Genomic DNA, 19,164 nt, shown 5'->3' on the forward strand with positions numbered 1-19,164 from the left:
GGTAGTCGTGTATGCAACACTGCCTTAGCTTCTCCGGGACCCAGGGGCTCCCATTTAAACAGGAGGTGCCCTCAGCAGGTCTCCAGTTTAAATGCAAGTCAATAAGCATCTTGTACAACATTCACAACTCTGAGGGCCGACCGACCTGCCCGGACTGAAAGCACCCTGCCACGCGAACCAACCCTGTCAGTCCAGGATGTCTAGCAGGTCTACTGAGTTGCTTCTGCAGGTAGTACATGAATTTATGCTGAACACAAGTTGATACCAGGAAGACGTTTTTCAAGACACCTGTCTTTATGTTGTGCACACCAGCATGCGTTAGATTAATTTACACAACACACACCCAGAGAAGGAGTTTTCTGGAGTGGCCAAAGTGAGTAAATTTTTCAGGTCAACTTACGGACTGTCATGAAAAACCAATGCTCCTAAACTGGCAATGTTTACAGCAAGGCAAATTTGAAAACATTTTAATGTCTTAAGCCCATTTTAATTTTTACCAGTTACTAAAATAACTTACCTGTATTCTGTGGTGTTCAGTAAAACTGGGAAACAAAGCTTGCCCTGACCAACGCAGTTCACCACTGACAGCAAAGTGACAAGTTATCTTTAAGCATCTCGTTTTTCTGAGAATGAAGACTACTGTGCATTTGGCTTGATACTAGGGCGCAAGGTCCTTAAAGCAAGCACAAAAATCCCTTCTAATTCAGAGGGAAATGAATCCTCTGGAACCACAACAGGAGGCTTCACCAGACTGTTACGCTGTAGTAGTCGTAACTGTAGAGGAGAGCCTGGCTGCAAGCCTGTCCAACCTCTGCATTACAGTTACAGTGCTAGAACATTACAGCACTGGTACTTTATATTACAGTGTATGTGCATCTCTATATATACACACTAAATATATATATGCTACCTATACATACACACTGTAATACTTCTTACATTACAGCACAAAATAAATTATATAGCTTTTCCAAAGGCTAATAAGTTTTGCACCTATTTAGGAAGAAACCAACCACGCCTAGTAGTTCCTACACTTCCTTAGAGAACCCAGTTACACTGTTTGTCATTAAGACATGAAGCGTCTCAGTCCAACGTCTGCCAAAGTCCCAGCAGAAGGAAAACAGCCTTAGATTCTGTAACTGCTCACATGCTCCGGCAATGATCCACTTTAATAACAAATTAATCGGATGCCTATCCAAAACCAGCCATCTGAATTTAGTTCTTGCAATGAAACACGAAAACCTTTAGTAGTCAAGTGTGCCTTGACTACTTACCGTAAGCTTTTCTTGTTCACAGCAGGTAATAATAATCTTTACATAGCAGGGAAGAAAACTACCCCAGGATATTATTAACGTTTGTCTTTAAATTCTCTCCTATATTTTAGGGTACGTAAAGTACACTGCTGCTTCACTATGAGTAGTTTTATAAAAATATTTCAACCTGTATTTTCAAAAGAAATAAAGGATCTTCATCATCTCCCCCAAGGAAAATTACTTTGGCTCTTTTGGGAAAAGGCATTGTAGTACTAAAATAAGTTTCTAATTAAGAAAGCACACTTCCCTCGTGGATACAGGATACCATATCCAGTGTTACTAATTACCTGCTTTAAGCAGATCCTTCCTTCATCATGCTGCAACTTGCCAAAACGTAAATCTGGTTTTGTTCATCAGAACACATCAACAAAACTTTGGATTAAGATTAATTTAATCCAATTTAACTAACTTCACTAGCAGTATGAAGGCTACAGGAAAGAGCTGCCGTATCAGAATCACTGTTGAGAAGCTTCCAGAGCCTTGTCATGTTTTATATCTATGAACTGCTGGGTTGGACCAAGCCTCTGAATACCTCTCGCTGAAGATTTTAAGCTGTACAACCAGTCTGAGTTTACTTCAAAATGCCAAAATTCTGGACAAATTTAAGAGAGAAGTCTTAAAAATAAAAACCTAATTAACGCAAACTTTTTATTCATGTTTGTTAAAATGTCCTCTATTAATCTTATATTGAGAAAAAGGCACCTTAAAAGCAGTATGTAACATACCACCTACCCATTCTGTGACAAATATAACATGAAGCCGTAAGGAACTAAATGAAAGAAGAGACGGTTCAGAAATATCAAGTAGTTTTGCAGCAAGCGCTCTCGTACTGCAACTGAATGTTAATGTTTTGAAAACCACTACTGAAAAATATTCCATCTACGTGAAGCGTAATGATCTATGAGATAACATAATTCATTACAAATTAGAGCAATTCTGGTGATTTATCACTTTGTCTCTAAGCACGCTGTCATTACTAGCATCATACCCAGCATGGGAGAAAGCATATTATTGTCTTCGCCTCCTGAGTTTAAAAAGACATCAAGTGCTTCTTGGTCAGACATGTCCATTAGGTCCATCTGTTCCAGCATGTCCACGTTCACCTCCATGGAAGACATACTTCCAATCGGTTCTGTAGTAAAAATAGTGCAATGAGCAAACTGACAGTCAGCTACATGACGGTATTACCCATAAAGGCTGCTCTAACTGTATGCATTAGTAGTAATTAAACTAGATATGGAGCTGCTCGCAGCAATCTCAGCCCAAATCCAAGAGTACTCTGTGCAATCTTTGTGGTGAAATGAACGTCCATTACTGTTTCTGTAAACCAAAATGTTTTTAGCAACAATACTTAGAGCAAGAGCACTGTCAGAAATATGCAAGGAGGGGGCTCAGGGGCAAAGATTGAAACTTTCCATTTTGTAACACTCCTTTCCAGCTCTCTCAACTAGAAGTCTTTTTAGAGAAAACCAAATTCATTTAAACACAATATCACCGGATGTCAATACACAAAGGGACATGAAATTCAGAAATAAGGACTGATGTTAACAGAAAGAAGCCACTCTTCTCCCTCATTCAATCCATCAGTCTAAGAGATGACAGTAGCATGTAAAACCTAGGCTGACACCCAATATCTTCTCTCAGCATGGGGATTCCACATTATCAATTACTCAAGCAAACTACTTATTATTGTCAATATTATACCAACAGTTCACAAGGGAATTAAATACTTGTGTGAGCACCTTCTTCCTTGAACAATGAAGCACACAAACAGAACAAGTAAGTTCAGGGGTACTCAGATTTAAGTCCAGTTGCTGCTCATGTAACATCAAATATGATAATGAACAGTTCAATTGTTTATCTAAATTTAATAATTACACTATTAAAAGCCTTCATATGTGAACAGAAATGAAAACCTATCTTTGATTGTGGGTTTCCCCCCCCCCCCCAAATATACTATAGCTGCAGCATCAAATCCTTCATAAAAACAGTTTCTTTGATACACATGGGTTCTGCACCACACTGCAAAGCTGAAGTTCAGAAAGTGAGACATTGTAACAGAGCCACGTATCCAGTGACAAGACCCACTTCTAGCCTAAGTTGTCTATGTGTATATGTACAAAAAGAAAGGAGACCCAAACTTAATTCCTTCCTAGACCAAAGGAATTTAAAATTTACATATCCCACTTCTCTGAAGGCTGTCCTAGCAACCAATCTCAAGTATCTTGCAGATGAGCGTTTATAGCACTCGTGCAGAGAAATGGAAGTCTTGGCTTATATTCCCTGTTCTGACATTATAAATGACAGCAGAGCGGCTCTTGGAGCAGGGACAGAATCTCTACATTTTTTTCCTGCCACATGAGCGACGTAATCTCCTGCTTGCTTTCTTTCTGGGCCTACAATCCCTAAGTTTTGGCCCAACAGATGGATCCCTCCCACACAGAAGCGTCTGCAGCCTATGGCGTTCTTGTGCTTTAACTATTTGGGAGATGCCAGACTTGACTCATCTCATAACAAGGAGAGAGCTTATTCTGATCTCCCATGTCCCATGGAAACAGCTACCACTGGGGAACTGTCCTGAAATACAACACCGAGCTTTCGTCTGCACTTTTCAAATTTTTCTGAGGCACCTGCTGCCAGGTGACAATCCCAGGCTTCGGAACTCCAAGGGACAGAAGCAGCCACCTCCATCCATATCTTTACAGAAATGGATGCATTCTTCAGCTGCAGAGAGAAGTGCTGTTCCAGATGTACTTCAGTGCTTTGCATTTCCTCAGACAACAAGCCCAGGGTCTGATTGATTTTCCAAGTTGCCTAGTTCCCCTGGAACCCAAGGTTTGTTTAAAGAGCTTATCTGAAGTTTCAATTCCACCAAGGAAGAATTTAGACACTGCAATGCATTAGCTGTACGCAAGCATTAAAACCGTTGTTGCCTCCCACCCCTCAACAATGTTCTCCAAGTTGCGAGTTTGTGGATTACACACAGAAGGTATTTTAAAACTTGCCTCGCCTCTCCGCTATCTGCAAGTATCCTGTAGAAAGGTATTGCTCCATGTCCTGCTGAAAGGCTTCTTCAAAGAACTTCTGACGTTCCTTTAGCTTCATCTGCTGCGTGTGCTCCATATCCAAAACCTTCTGTGCATGTTCAGCATCTAGCTCAGCTGAGCATAAAACAAACAAACAAATAAAATATTGCATGTATATCCCCCCCGACTCTCAGAATTTAAAAGCCACTGAACCAGTTCAATACTGACAGACTGTGACTACAGGCTGTTAACACAGGCTGTTATAAAAGAAGGCTTCTGTGCTTTGCAACTATATTTTAAAACCGAGAGGGTAAGAATACTATATTAGGCAGCATAACCTTTGCATTAAAGTGATGTCATAACTATATATCTTGAGGCAAGATGCAGATTTCTTGAACTGTATAAACGGCAACACCTGAAAGCACTGTCCGTCAGGAACTGGGATTTCAGAATTCTGCCCAAAAAAGCCATCAGATAACGATGCTTCTGCTATCGTGTGTACCTCATACGCAGAAAAGTAATAGTTTTACTTTGAACGTTGCAGCACATTTCCACCACAAGTGGAAAGATATATATGTATGAACGCATGCTTACACGTACATACATATAAATACACATAACATACGTATGTGTGTGCGTGCACATGCAGGTGAGATACTGTTTTTGTCAGCCTCCAGACAGACTGGAAAAATCCTTTGAAGAATATCCTACATGTAGTGCAGGTACGCATCCACAGAAGCTGTGAAGGCAGCCTGAGTCGACAGGAGGCAGTTAAGCACTACCGTTTTCAGTGACAACGCCACATGGTCATTAATGTCAATATACAGGGTCTTCTCTGTGTATGGCAGCAAAGAATGTGCCAGAAGACGACGATGGTACTGCCACCAAAAAAAGCAGAGCCAATGGGCATGAATCACTAAAATGACACCAAGCAGAAAGGGCAGGCTTGTATAGCTTGTACAGAGATACAGCGCCAATTGAATTTCCTTGTACACATCTATGCCGGGTCTCTAGAACTTCCTCTTTCCTCCTACAGCCAAAGATGTATTAGACTGAGTATCATTAGGAGATCTCCTTCCCTCCTGTTTTGCTCTACAGGAGTCACTGGCTGGCAAACAGATGTACGAAGGAAAGAATCGTGCTGTTTAGTGAAGAATAACATCTTCTAGAATGAAAAAATGCAGTAGCTATTGAAGTACTATCTCTAGCCAGACCGCTATTAGAATATGCTTTACAAAAAAGTGCTCTTTATGAGGAATATATCAGCTGGAACCCTTCCTCTCAGAGTTCTCTGTTTATTTTTCTAAACCAGTCTCACAAGCTCTCTGCTTACAATAAATAAAAGAATGTGCTAGCTGAGCTGCTGATGGAAAGGACGGGGATGGTGAGAAGAGCTGCTGGTCTGGGCTATTCTACCCATTAGGGGAAGCTCCAACAAATACTGCTGGGTAAAAAATGGCCAAGCTTTCACACTCTAGACAGACACAGCTAGAATATGGCATCCATATGGATAAATGCTGAAGGAGCATACGGTTTTCTAGGACAAGCATCATGTCCGTCTTCCAGGGAAAATGTTACATTAAAGATATTTTACAATAAGGAAATTAATTAAAAGCATTTACCATTGCGGAGATTATTATCCAAATGCAGAACATGTTTTATTACACCAGGCAAAAACATCAGAGAACAGTAATTCACTCTGTTGCCAGCATCAAGGTCACAGATCATATACAGAAGCAACTGAGCTGTGACAGTTGCCAAGAGGATCCATAAAATTGGACTGACACACCAAATATCCATTAAAACATCAGTAAATAAGCCAAAATCTTTTTCTTAAAGCAGATTTCAGAAGTAAAACATCACTGTATAATACAGAAAGCATCTTCCTTTAAGTCAACACGTCTTTATTATCAATTACACAGTGGTGTATGATGACTTTATGTTCCTTGGAGCAACTCCTTTCCTACAGTCCTGAATGATGAGCAATTATTAATAACATGGTGTATGATGCAGAAACACCATTCAATTGTAATAATAAAAGCCAGCGGCTCTCACTGACAATGGAAATTTTCTGTCTTTCTCATAATATATGCTGACAGGTTTGCACTCTGTATTGGTACTTCAGGATATTTTTAACCCCAGAACAGAATCACAGAATCCCAGGTTGGAAGGGACCTCAAGGATCACCTAGTCCAACCTTTCTAGGAAGAGCACAGTCTAGACAAGATGGCCCAGCACCCTGCCCAGCCAACTCTTGAAAGTGTCCAATGTGGCCGAGTCAACCACTTCCCTGGGGAGATTATTCCAATGGTTGACTGTTCTCGCTGTGAAAAATTTCCCTCTCATGTCCAATCGGATTCTCCCCAAGACAGTACCCAAACAACATACGAGACTGATAACCTTTTTTCTTAGTACCACACCCTCTGTTTTCTTCATTTTGCCTAAAATGTCCTGTTAACTATTGAAATTGTCAGTGCTCAAAGTTAAACAGTAACAGCTGCCTGCTGTGCTCGCATATTCTAAAGAAACACGAAATACTTTAGCTGAAGAGCTGTCATAGGCTTGTTCTCCAAAGTCAGTTACAGAGAGTTAACATAAAGAACCCTGCTGCATGATTTTACGCTCTGCCAGGTATAATAAAAGTTGCTTGGCTAAGCAAAACCAAACTGCTACACACGGGGTTTCTGCTTGTTGTCAGAAATGCTAGATGAAGCTAACGTTTCAAACCTGAAATAACAGGAAAAAATGGGTATTTTCTTTCTTTTACAAAGCTCTTCAGAATTGTTTTCCACAATCCAAGTGTAGTTCTACATGTTTACAAAACACTGAGTTCTAAGACAGACAAAAGTATCACCCATATACCTGCATATGCTCTTGAAGTCCACATACAAATTCTTACAGACATCACTGAGACCTGACATGCTTAAAATAATATTGCATTTTTCCTTTCACCACAGAATTGTACCTTTGAATCAGTGACTGCACCTATTTCTTAATCATGCTGCTGTGCACAGAAAAAAAACCCAACCAGACTACAGAGAAAATGCTAATTCACAATTAGATGCAGACTTACAGGACTTGCCATGATAACCCAAATAGAAGGTGCCTTCAATTCTACACCAGCTATGACTTCCAAGAGAACAGAACTAAAGGGAGGCAAATATTTCTTAAAAACTGAAAACTCAAGTGCTGACATACAGCCTTCTGCACCATCCCCAGGAACAGCCCCGTGGCCAACCCACAGCTCGACTCACAGCCCGCCTCCTCCGAAGCCCAAGCAAAGAGGCAGCACTTGTCCACAAAACTTCCACGTGCTACAAAACCTCATTTTCTCCAACGCTGCTAAACAACGCGCTCTCCCTAGCCTTGCACTCACTATGCGGGTGCTGAAGCATGGAAGTCGGTCCTACCTGGGCATCAGCCACCGGAGCCTGAAGCAGCCTCTGGGTACGTGCAGCCCTACTGAGATGCTTCACTGCCCTCGCCTCCTCTAGCCAGGTGATGATTTATCAGGAAGTTTCAGGGGATGACTATTTCTCCAAACACCTCAGCATGAGAAAAATCTGTAGTCGTCATCTGCTTCTGCCCCTGTGGATCCTGCCTCTATCAGCTAATGGGACCTGGAAAGCTGGAGCAGCTAATTCCAGTCATTAATAGGACTCTTAAAGGTCAATGGAAAAAAAAAATGCAGTGTCCAGAGCGTAGTCCTTAATGCGTTGATCTTCCCTATAGGTGTTCTCCCCTCCCAGCCTTTTTTCTGGGGAAAAAAATCACCATATAGCTGTGCAAACAGGCCAAAGGCTTAGAAATCAAGACAAGACTAGGAGTACAATATTATTACTTGATACAACATCTATGTTTTCACATCTTAATTTGCATTTCTGATATCTTTCTGCAGCCAGAAGGTGTGCTAATTAGATACTGTATTCCTATTACAAGATTAAGTTATTAAAGCCAGGACCTCAAGACAGATTATTTCTTAATGACTTTATAACATATTTTTATTTACAAATGAACTGTATTTCGGGGGTGTGTGTGAACCTATCCTATCTCAAACGTTTGAACTAGACACTAAAAGTATCCAGACTCCAAAGGAACAAATTACAATGGCTTATAACTACATACCTCAAGTACAAAGGACACCATTTTCTCAAATTCATCTGACTGACTGATACTTCCTACAAATGAAAATTTCTGCTGCAGTAGCTAAAGTTTCTATCCAAACAACAAGCTAAGTGACCATTTTATACTTAATCTAAACCATTTTCCAGTTATATACAACATATTTCCTGAATAACTTATGGCTAAAAAAAACCAACCCAAAACCTAATTAGAAGAATGACTGCAAAACCCCAGCAACTGAAAACACTGGTTGTTGAGATTGCTAACACATCCCTTAGACCTAACGTGAAAGGTGTCAAGTTGTCCAAATAGATGGATTTCTGGTACTTTCATACTGTTATGCAAGCAATTTACTTTCCTTCAATTAATTTATTATGTTACTGTATAGTTCTCAAGTGAACTAGAATCCATAAATGTATCTGTTTTAAAGCAGGAAAGACACAGAGTAATAAAAAAAAGAAAAGGAGCTTAGGCTAAATGCCCTTCCCTTCCCCCCATAGTTCATCTGTTTTCTGTAGACTCATTCAACCAGACCACAAAATATATGCAAGTATTCTTTTCAGGGGTTTTTGCTTTCACTAAGGATATAAAAGTTTCAAGCCGCCCTTTGCTGAACTCCCTCCAGGTTTTTGATGTTCCTCCGGGATGGGGGGGCCCAAAAGCTGGACACAGTACCTAGACGTGGTCTCAGAAGTGCCGGGTAGGGGAGGATAATCCTTTCCCTTGATTGCCTGGCCATGTTCCTGTTCGTACAGCCCATGATGCTGTGGCCTCCCCTGCTGCCAGTCGTGCTGCTGGCCCGTGCCCAGCTCGCTGCCCACCGCCGCTCCCCGGCCTGTCGGTCCCCAGCTGGTCTTGCTGCAGGGGCTCCTCCTGCCTGGGTGCAGGCTTTTGCATTTGTACCTGCTACATTTCATAATTTTCCTGTCAGCCCACCCCTCTAGCCTCTCTAGGTCCCTCTGGATGGCAGCCCTGCCCTCGCTGTGTCGACCGATCCCCGCCAATTTGGTGTCATCTGCAAACTTGGTGGGAGCACCTTCCGTCAGCTCCTCCAGGAAAGACCAGTGTGCTGCTTGTCACCAGCCCCCAGGAAGGGTATGACCCATTAACTGATACCCTCTGAGCCAACCAGCTATTTGTCCATCTTGTTGCCCATCCATCCAGACGGTAACATCATAATCTGGCTACAAGAATACTGTGTGAGACTGTCAAAACCTATTAGTAAGCTGGCTATTCACTAAACAACTGAAAGCCTTCAAAAATCGGAATGATAAAAACAAACAACGGAAGACAGACAGAGAGACAAGTAACTTTTCAAGTGCTTATAACTTAGTAACTTATGCTTGCAACTGCCTCATTATATACCCTTTTAAGTAAAAATATCAAAGCAAGAGAAGCACGCTGGGGAGTGCTTCAAAGAATGCAGTTTTTCACAAAAATGTTTAAGTTACTCTTGACAGAATTTAGAATACACTTTGATAATACAAGGGAGGAAGTTCAGAGCACTCCTGCACTATATTTTGCTCAAAAGTGGGGAAAGACTGTTGTCAAGACTTGAAAAATATTAGAAGATATGTGAATTAGGTACACACAGTCTTTCTTCCAAGTAGGAGTGAAAAGAAAACAAGTGACAACTACAAGATTTAATTGTTTTAATACTCTGATTTAACAGTCTCTTCACAAAATGTTTTTTTTAACCAAAAGTATATTCAAATAATTACAATCAAAATAAAATAAGTAAGTCCTGAATGACTTCACTACAATGTGAAGTCAGGATTTCACTGGACTTCAGTGACAGAAAGATCAACTCTGTTGGAAAAGATATATGTAATTCCAAATTAAATTTATTGTCTGATGACCTTCAAAAGCTTGCATTTTCATGAAGAGATATTTTACTAAAATTAAGATTATGGAAATTACTTTTATTAAAATATTTCTTCATTTAAAATATCAATCATTAAAAAGGACTGTATGTATTCCTTGACAATTTCTAACTAGTGTTTTTATAGATTACATCAGAATATGAAAAGTCTAATTAGCCCAGAAATAATCTAGTCAAGAGGAAAAGCAGAGGTTTTACCAGTGCAAAGAAATTATTTTTTAAGTTGGGCAATAAGCAGTTTCAACAAGCCGACTTACCTTGGAAATTCCCTCTAAACAAATTGCTTACTTGATATCCTTGAAAAATACAGAATAAGCCTAAATAAATCAGAACAAGCCACTGAAAATAACCGCCTGTGTATGCCAAGATTCCTGTTACCAAAGCAGCACCTGGAGGAAAAAGCAGCTTCCGACCAATGCGACAGGAAACACAGCTTGGGAAAAGGTTTCCACATAACTCCAAACTTTATCTGGCTACCAGGAAATAATCATTAAGAGATACTAAAAATATGCTCCACCAAACAGCAAATGCATGAATCGGGTTCTAAAAATGTAAATACATCTAGGATTAAAAAATAATAATCACACAAACTTTATAATCATATGCCTCTCAGTGTGTGAAAAGAGTATCAGAGCTTGACAGAGTTAGGATCTTTTGGGTCAGCTCAGAAAAAAAAAAAAGGTTATTGCATTTACATTTATTTTACTTTCACAGTTCTCTTCAGCTCTCTCCTACTTTTTAAAGCCTTGTAAAGTACGTGACCTTTCCAAGGCAGACCAGTGGTTTGCTGCTGCAGAAGAGCACACACCCGAGCTATGGACAGACTGCACCCATTTAACGAAGGTTTGATTTGGCTTTTAGGCAGTGAATACGGCACACATTGTAATTAATGCAGGGGGTCAGACAAGCCCAGAGCATCCAAAGTTACATATAAAAGCACAAATCTTGCCTTGCACAACTGTACTGTTTTTGCAATAAAACTAACAGAACATCCTACATAGCAGCCGTATGGCACATTATGTTCTTTCAATTGCTTTCACCTTCCTCTATTCTCTGCAAGCTTGAAAATACACCAGGTTGAGAACTCCTCTGCAAGGCGGACCACGGAGGCACAGTGGACTACGGTTTTAGAGCTAGATTTCCTGTTGTTCAGAAAGAGCAAGAATGCTTTTGGCCATTTTATTTCTCATAGAAAACCATCCTGAAACCTGAGTGTATTTGCCTACTTCTTGAATTTTTTAAATTACGAGCAGACAAATTTTCATGCCTGAAAATGTGGTAATCATGAACAATTTCAGAATTTTTTTGCTTGTGGGTTTTGGTTTGTTTGTTTGTTGTTTTTTTATATTTTTTTTAGAATTTGTTTTAGTTGGTTGTAACTATACTGAAAATCATCATGGATATACTGTTCTACATCACATTATGGGGTTTTTTCCACACTTGCTTCAGTATTTTCTTATCTTCAGATGTGCAAATGCATGACTTGCGAAGTATGGTAATGTTACAGCAAAAGCTTTAGCGGAGGAGAATTCTCTCCTCCAGGCCCATACGTGACGGCTTCTGGTTTAACAAATCCACAATCCACCATTTTCCAGTCTCCTGGTTCATTTCATTTTTGGTTCCAAGAACACTAAGTGACGATACCTGTCTTTCTAGTAGACAGGATTTAGCAACATGACTTCAGTGGGATGCAAGTACCACAAACCCTCCTCAGCTTGCACCAGGACAGGCCCTGTTAGGAAGGGGGTCTTCTAACTCCCCCATTCCTCCTTTAGTTGGCTTTCTAACCAACTGAAAGAGAAGAAAAGGTGACAAGGGAAGGATAACATTAAGCTGAACCTCTCTAGCACAGAAAGTAAGTCCAAAATAAATAAACTGGCAAGCATCCGAGCTCACGTGCTTGTTTCCTGCCTCCCTATAAATCCACCATTTATGGTATTGGAAGAACAATAATTCCATTAGTAAGCTGCAAAGTATTTATTTTCACTATGAATAAACCTGACAATGTCATATGCATGTTCAGTATATATAGGTTTATTTGTGAAGACAATCTGGCCTTACAATCTAGCCACACACTATAGAAAAATCCCACTATTACAGAAATTATACTTGCAAGCAGTTCAAACGACTCAGAACTAGTGTACTGTTATGAAAAGTTGTATCTAATGCATACACTCCCCGATCACTGCTTTTTCTGTCTCACCTCAAAATACTAATTTTCAAATGGAAAAACTAATCGATAGCTAATATAAACCCAAAGTACTTAAAACAGAAACCACAGCATTGCAGTATTCTAATTCAGGTTTATGAAAGTCCATGAAACTGTCCCAAATAAGATTAATAGCATCCCGTCATCCAAGTACAAATGGATCTACTGAGCAATTTAATTACTGTTTTCCATTCCAAGAAGATAACCACCTTTGCTTTGGAAGTGGAAGGCACTCAAAGACAGGCAAATGGCTTCTGCTACAACAAGAACAGTGCTAATCCTAACCTTTGCACAACCCTGAGGTACTTGCCTTCTAGATGAAATTATGTGCATGCGTAAATACATAAATAAATTATGAGATGCTGTTTTGCTGTCATGACGCATTGTGCACATGTTGAAAATATGGGTTCCACAACATGGCAAATCAGTCAGCAAGTATCAACTTTTACTTGTCCTTAAGAATAACACTAAGCCCTGAACTCTTGCTTTGCTGAAACTATTCTTCACCCCAACTATCACCGTCTTCAGATACACAGGCTAGCAGAACAATACTGTTCAGTGCTTAACTACATCTTGCCTCAAAAAACTGAAGGTGAGCAAATTATTGTCTTCTTTTCTACTAACTAAAACAAAACTAGGGGTTTAGTCCATATATTGTTTTCAGAATAACCAGTTTTCTGATCTAAACATGCAATTTATACCTCCCTCTCCAGAGGGAGAGCTAGAGCCTGCCAAGGCTTCAGAGCCAAAAGGAACAAGCTATGGATTCACAGTCTCAGTATGGTTCAGTCTAATCTGACTTACTTTATGTTGGCAGTGACTATTTTAGACTTGTAAAGGGATTTTTTTAAAAGACATACTTTAATACAAGTCTTAGGTTAACATAATCAATAATTGCTCAACCAGAAAAGAAAAAAACCCTACCTTTAACAAAAAATTATGCAACCAGTTGAAAAAGAATGCTTTTTTCACATCTCTTCCACATGCTAAGGCATTCAGTTTGCATTATGTAAACGACATTTAATAATGAGATGTGCTTTACATGTGTGGCAAATAACACTGTACAGTGATGAAACTTCTGTCTATCAGAACTCTTTTATTGAATAGTGAAGGAGACCATTTTACAAATTCAAATTATACTTGAAGTGTTTGATGCTGGAAACCGTTCCAAATCATTAGTCTTCTCTCATCTGAATTGGTCATCAAACTAAAGTTCTAAAAGCACAAAGCCTGTGAGTGTTACTGCAATCAACTGCAAGATTCATTTCTCGGTCATCAGCTCTGGGTTTCTGTTAGTGTTAAGAACATTAGGGCCTTATTACTAGAATTTAAATAGGGCTTTTAACAGAGCCTAAATGTCATACTTTAAAGAAGCAATAAATATACTCCTTATTTCAACAAAACCAGATTCATACGAGGTATGTATGCTAAAAGACACATGTCTACTTGTTTGGAGTGGTCTCAATGAGTATGAAAGGAACAGGGATTAACTACAGAAGGAATAAATATGAGAAAGCTTTGTTGGTTTGGGGTTTTGGTGGTTTTTTGTGTTTTTTTTTCTCCCCAATTTCTTTCTATTTTAAGCTAAGTATAACAGAGGGAAAATTCTACAAATTAAACCTAAATGTTCAGGAAGTCAGAACTGCAGGACCACCAGTGAAATCCCTCTCTTCCTCATGTAGAAGACTAGTTTGTTTACAATGCCAAAATTTCAAGTGCAGCAATATTTTAAAAAGACCATAGGCCAATCATTATATCAGTAGCGCACACAGAATACTTGAAGTGTTTATTTTTTCCTGACGACTTAGTCTATTTCCTTTTCCATTCCTGTCAAAACAATTTCTCCAATACAAGCAAAAAAAAATGCTATTCATTCATCCTATTACTGCTGGTTTTACTACTTCTTTCTTAGAAATTAAGAAGAAAAAGGGCCATTAGATTACAAATCCAGTCCAGTTCAACACTGTTAATGTCCCAAAATGAGTCACACTACAGACTATCTTTAGAAATCCTAGTGGTGACTACACACTTTTCTTTGATACGATTAGCAAAATGAAATCTGAAGTATTGCTCACCCTAACAAACCAGCATCCAGGAGCATTCAGTTTCTACAAAATAATAGGCGAGAGTACTAATTTGCTAACAGACAGTTATTTGGGATGCATCACCAGCTGAGGAATTTTAAAATACATGCAGTCCTGCATATTCATTACACACGGAGTATCAGTTATGACAGAGCAGCTTGTTTTAAAAACCTCTATTTATTCTCAAATGCAAAACAAAGATGCCATCATTCTTTTTAAAAATTGAACATGTAACTGTGCTATTTACTAGTAAAGCTAATTTGCAATGTTAGCAATGGCACGTCTTTTCCAGACTTTTCATAATACTGTAAGGCAGATCTCTTCAAACTATATTATAATATTCTCTTACAAAAGTATTGTTCAATTAATAGGTTGCTTTTAAATTCAGCCAAATGGACAATAACAACTATACAGGCACAATAAAAGGAAGACAACCAAAACAAAAGTCGTGGTACATTTCAAACCGAACATAAAGCAATATTTCAGAATATTGACTGTATTTTCATGGTCAAAATTCCTCATTGTCTATTATGGAAAGGCACTATATAACAAGAAACAGGACATCTCATGATAAGTGCAGAAATATACATCAGTGTGTTTTATCCACTCTACGTACCTATTTTTAGGAACAAAATGGCTTATGTGAAAAACAGTTTAATTAGGACATGGACTGTGATTCAGAGGTAAAGCAACTTTCAGTATGTCAGTTCTAAAGAAAGGTTATCAAGTGTTACATTTTTAGTTCAACATTTTACGTTTTCTTCCGTGCATCTAGTTTTCATTTACTCAAAACCAAACCACTTGCTCCTTCATTTTTTTTTACAGAATAATAAATAGTCTATAGCTCAGAAATAACATATCTTAACAAAAAAAGCAGCCCAGACAAAACTTCCAACTTGCAAAACACTAGCTGTCTATAAATAGCTCAATTGTGGGAATAAAATTGTTTCGATGATCTTGGAAAAGAGAGTCTTGAAAGATTATATGCTCCCACTGGCTCACTGACTTATTTGTGTGCCATCTTCTAGCAGAATTGTTCTACATTGTTCAAATGTGCAGATTTAAATATAGAACATAGAATAAAGGTCATCTTTATATATAGTATCAAAGCACTTCCACAATTTTACTTCTAATTCAGAAGAGCTTCTGCAGCTTTGACACTTGTCTACTTTTTTTAAAAGCATTTAAGGACAAACCTTGAAGATCAACCCATACAACACAGGCAGAAGGGAAGAAAACCAAAACCCTACCTTCCTTACAGTTTGTAAGCCACGACAGAAGTCTGCGGCTGAGTTTACTTTTTTATTTTATTCAACCTTGAGGAATGTCTCATGCTTTAAATTTTCCAGGATTTCAGTATTCCATATGGTAGCCAATATTTGCTACTAATAGGAAGGGAAGCTACCAGGTCACAACATATCAGTAGCTTTCACATTTTTACTCTGACATTCAAGTTTTTACCGTGCTTGTTCTTTAAAGACAACCAGACTAAACTAGTGCATCAATGTTGGCAAACTCAGGGGAGACCATCACTCTCCAAAAGAGCAAACCTGATTTTATGGTACTAGATCAAATCAGCACTGCTGATCAGCACCAAGGAAGCACTGGTGCCTGGGTACAAAAGTAACTCTTCTAGACCAAACAATATCAAAGATTAAACCCTTCCGGTGGTTTTTATTTCTTTGTTGTTTTTTTTTTTTTTAAAGAGGATCAGGTGTCATCTGTACTCCTAAAGCTGGTATAGAACTGACACCAGATGTAAAACCAATAGCCACCATATTGTCAGCTCCAGCAAAAGCCGTAAGAACAACTGTGTTCACTCAAAACTGTTTTTGAAGTTTAGCCATTAATTCATCAATGGCAGCATCAGGCACGAAATAACAGTGTAATTTTAACCTGTGTTTATATTAGTTTAGCTTGCAGGAGAGATAAATTGATTTCTAAAGTTTGCTGTTCAAACCAAGCTGATTTAAATGACTGCAACATCAATTTTACAAGTACTGCATTAGGCTGGTTTAAAGATATTGTGCAAAAACTAGCAGGTCTTTTCTCATGTGTGCAAGATCTAAGATCTTAATATCTTTAGATTAATAGATTGAGATTAATAGATTAATGTATTGGGATTAAATACAGCTAGACAAATTTCACTGGTTAACATAACTAACCAGGTCATCTGTATCCTCATATAAATAACGTAATTAACAGCTAAGACCTTTTCCTTATTTTTTGTTCTCAGTTTTACACCTGCTTCTTACTAGGAGAAATCATTACCACTAAAGCAGTATAGAACTTACTCGGTCTATCAGTTGCTTAGCCCGACACCTCAATGCATATATAACAAAAAGATAGATACCCAGGCAGCAAACCAGGGAGAGGATGGAGCAGATGCGTGATGTTATTAATGCATCAGTGGAGCACTAAACAAGAGAGAAATCAGAAAGGAAAGAAGATACAAAGTAAGAGAAACGAAGATGGGGCAGGGGCGGAGGGGAAGGGCAACTGACAACTCAGATTGCCAGAGCTAATAAATAAAATATGACCCTTTATTCTGGTTTTCCCCAGTCTGGTAGAGATTAAGCAAGTTGTAAGGAGAAAAACAATACTAACCAGGAGAAAGAAATTTAACACAGAGGCACAGAAGGCTTTGCCACGTTGAAACCAAACACCGAGAACAAAAAGCCACTGCAACAAAATTGGCCCTTACCAAAGAAATACACGCTACTGAAGCTACTCTGCCGGATAAAAAATGAAGAGGCTGTAGGAACAATTACAAGTGAATGAGAAAGCACGTACTGCCTGACCATCAATAACTAAACCCTATGCCTATAGCAAAAACGAACTGACAGATGACACCTAGGATACAGTATCTTATTCAAGCAAACAAAGACAACCCACCTAAAGGATGCATGGACATCAAAGTGACAGTGAAGAGTGAATAAAAAGCAGAAATTCAGGAAGCTGATAAAAGCACTTACAAGGGGGAAGGGAAAAAGGAAGGGGGCTGACTGAAAAGGGAAGTCAATGTAATTAGGGCTGTGAAACCTGTAAAATACGCTTCCTATGAGATCATTCCTTTCAACATATACAGCTATATGAAATATCTCTCTCACCCTCTGCCCCATCTTCTTTTATTCCAGTGCATGGATGCTATGCAAGTCTTCAATATCTCCTGCCTAATCTTGGGAGAGACAGCAAGCACTTATTAGTGCCTGTGCTGCAATACAGTATAAAACGAGGAATTAATTCCCTTGACATCTGTATCAATCAACTTCTGCCATTCATCTTTAGGCCAACTGAAAATACAGAATACTTAGTTTATAATCTTTTCCTTATCTCCTGAATATGTATAACGCCCTACTAATTTTTAATTTTGTTCTTTAGAATATTTTAGCAGTAATTACTCACGAGTACTTTAAGCCTCACAAAATGCATGCACGTTTCCTGCGTAGTATAAACATACAGTTGATATCTGATAAAGTTAAATTTCTTAACTATTACTCTATTTCTCTGAACAGCACCTCTCTGCACTAGGTGTCATTTTCTATAGCAATGAAAATCACATGCTATACTCTTACAATAGGTATAGCCACCCATAACTGTAACAATTCAAAGACCCCCTACAGAACTGCACAGTGATTCTAAAAAAGAAAGTAGAACTGCTGATTTTTAAAGCATTACAATAAACTGTAAGCAAAGGTGTACTGATCCTGCTCAGTGGCCGATTCTTCCTCACTTTCATATCTAAGCTTGCATAACATGCCTTAAAAGCTGAACATCCACTAATTTTAGAGGAGGATCTAATTAGAACACAATATGGCTTTTATTAAATATGAATTATTTGTTCACAACACATTCGGCATGACAGTGGAAAAAAATTGCCTTCAGGCCACCATTATATCTGCCCTGTTTCCTGCTCGCTCTTCCCGTCATCGTACATCTGCTTTGTCAGCCCCAGCAGCATCCAGTTTCCATGGGCAAAGAGATTTGTTGCCTCCTTTTTAGAGCAACCAGCAGTATTTTTATTTGATGCTAACACAGAAATAAAATTATGAAGTTTAAGATTTAAGCTTTCAACAGAGATTGATGCAGAATAGTTCTCATCTCTTAGCTGCTGCTGTAGACTCCAACAGATGACACCACATTTGATTTCACCTGCTTCACACAGGGAAAATTTCGTTCATAATCATGAAGACCAAAATTTATTTTTAAAATAAAAGATCAAATTTGATGGAAGTGGGTTACAAACAATATTATGGGATCTAAATATTTGATGCTCAGACTTCGCTGTGATGCCTTTTAAAATGCAAATGAGACAGGCAAGATGGGATAGCGAGGAGCAGTTAAAGAATAAACTCGCAAGACTAACACTGAAATGATCTGATCTGTCCCAGGGCTTGGCTAATAACAGACCTTTGGAACATAAACAACACCACGACTATGAGGTCTTCCAAGACAAACACAGGAGGGTCAGCATCTGGTACATGCATTACCCTCAGTATCAATTCCTGAATATACCAGAAATTATGAA

General features: G+C 38.8%; 1 protein-coding gene across 6 annotated transcripts in view; it reads right to left on the minus strand.

Moving 5' to 3' along the window:
• The window catches only part of DTNBP1 (dystrobrevin binding protein 1), a 70,281-nt gene that overhangs the window by 2,134 nt on the left and 48,983 nt on the right, over window positions 1–19,164 (minus strand). For all 6 annotated transcript variants that reach the window (XM_075083965.1, XM_075083962.1, XM_075083964.1 and 3 more), the window contains 2 exons: window positions 4,319–4,474; window positions 2,302–2,445 (listed from right to left, as the gene is read on the minus strand). In XM_075083965.1, the coding sequence (XP_074940066.1) occupies window positions 2,302–2,445; window positions 4,319–4,474 (300 nt within the window). The remainder of the gene's footprint in view (window positions 1–2,301; window positions 2,446–4,318; window positions 4,475–19,164) is intronic.

This window comes from Phalacrocorax aristotelis, chromosome 2 (assembly GCF_949628215.1).
Source record: "Phalacrocorax aristotelis chromosome 2, bGulAri2.1, whole genome shotgun sequence".
Lineage (NCBI taxonomy): Eukaryota > Metazoa > Chordata > Aves > Suliformes > Phalacrocoracidae > Phalacrocorax > Phalacrocorax aristotelis.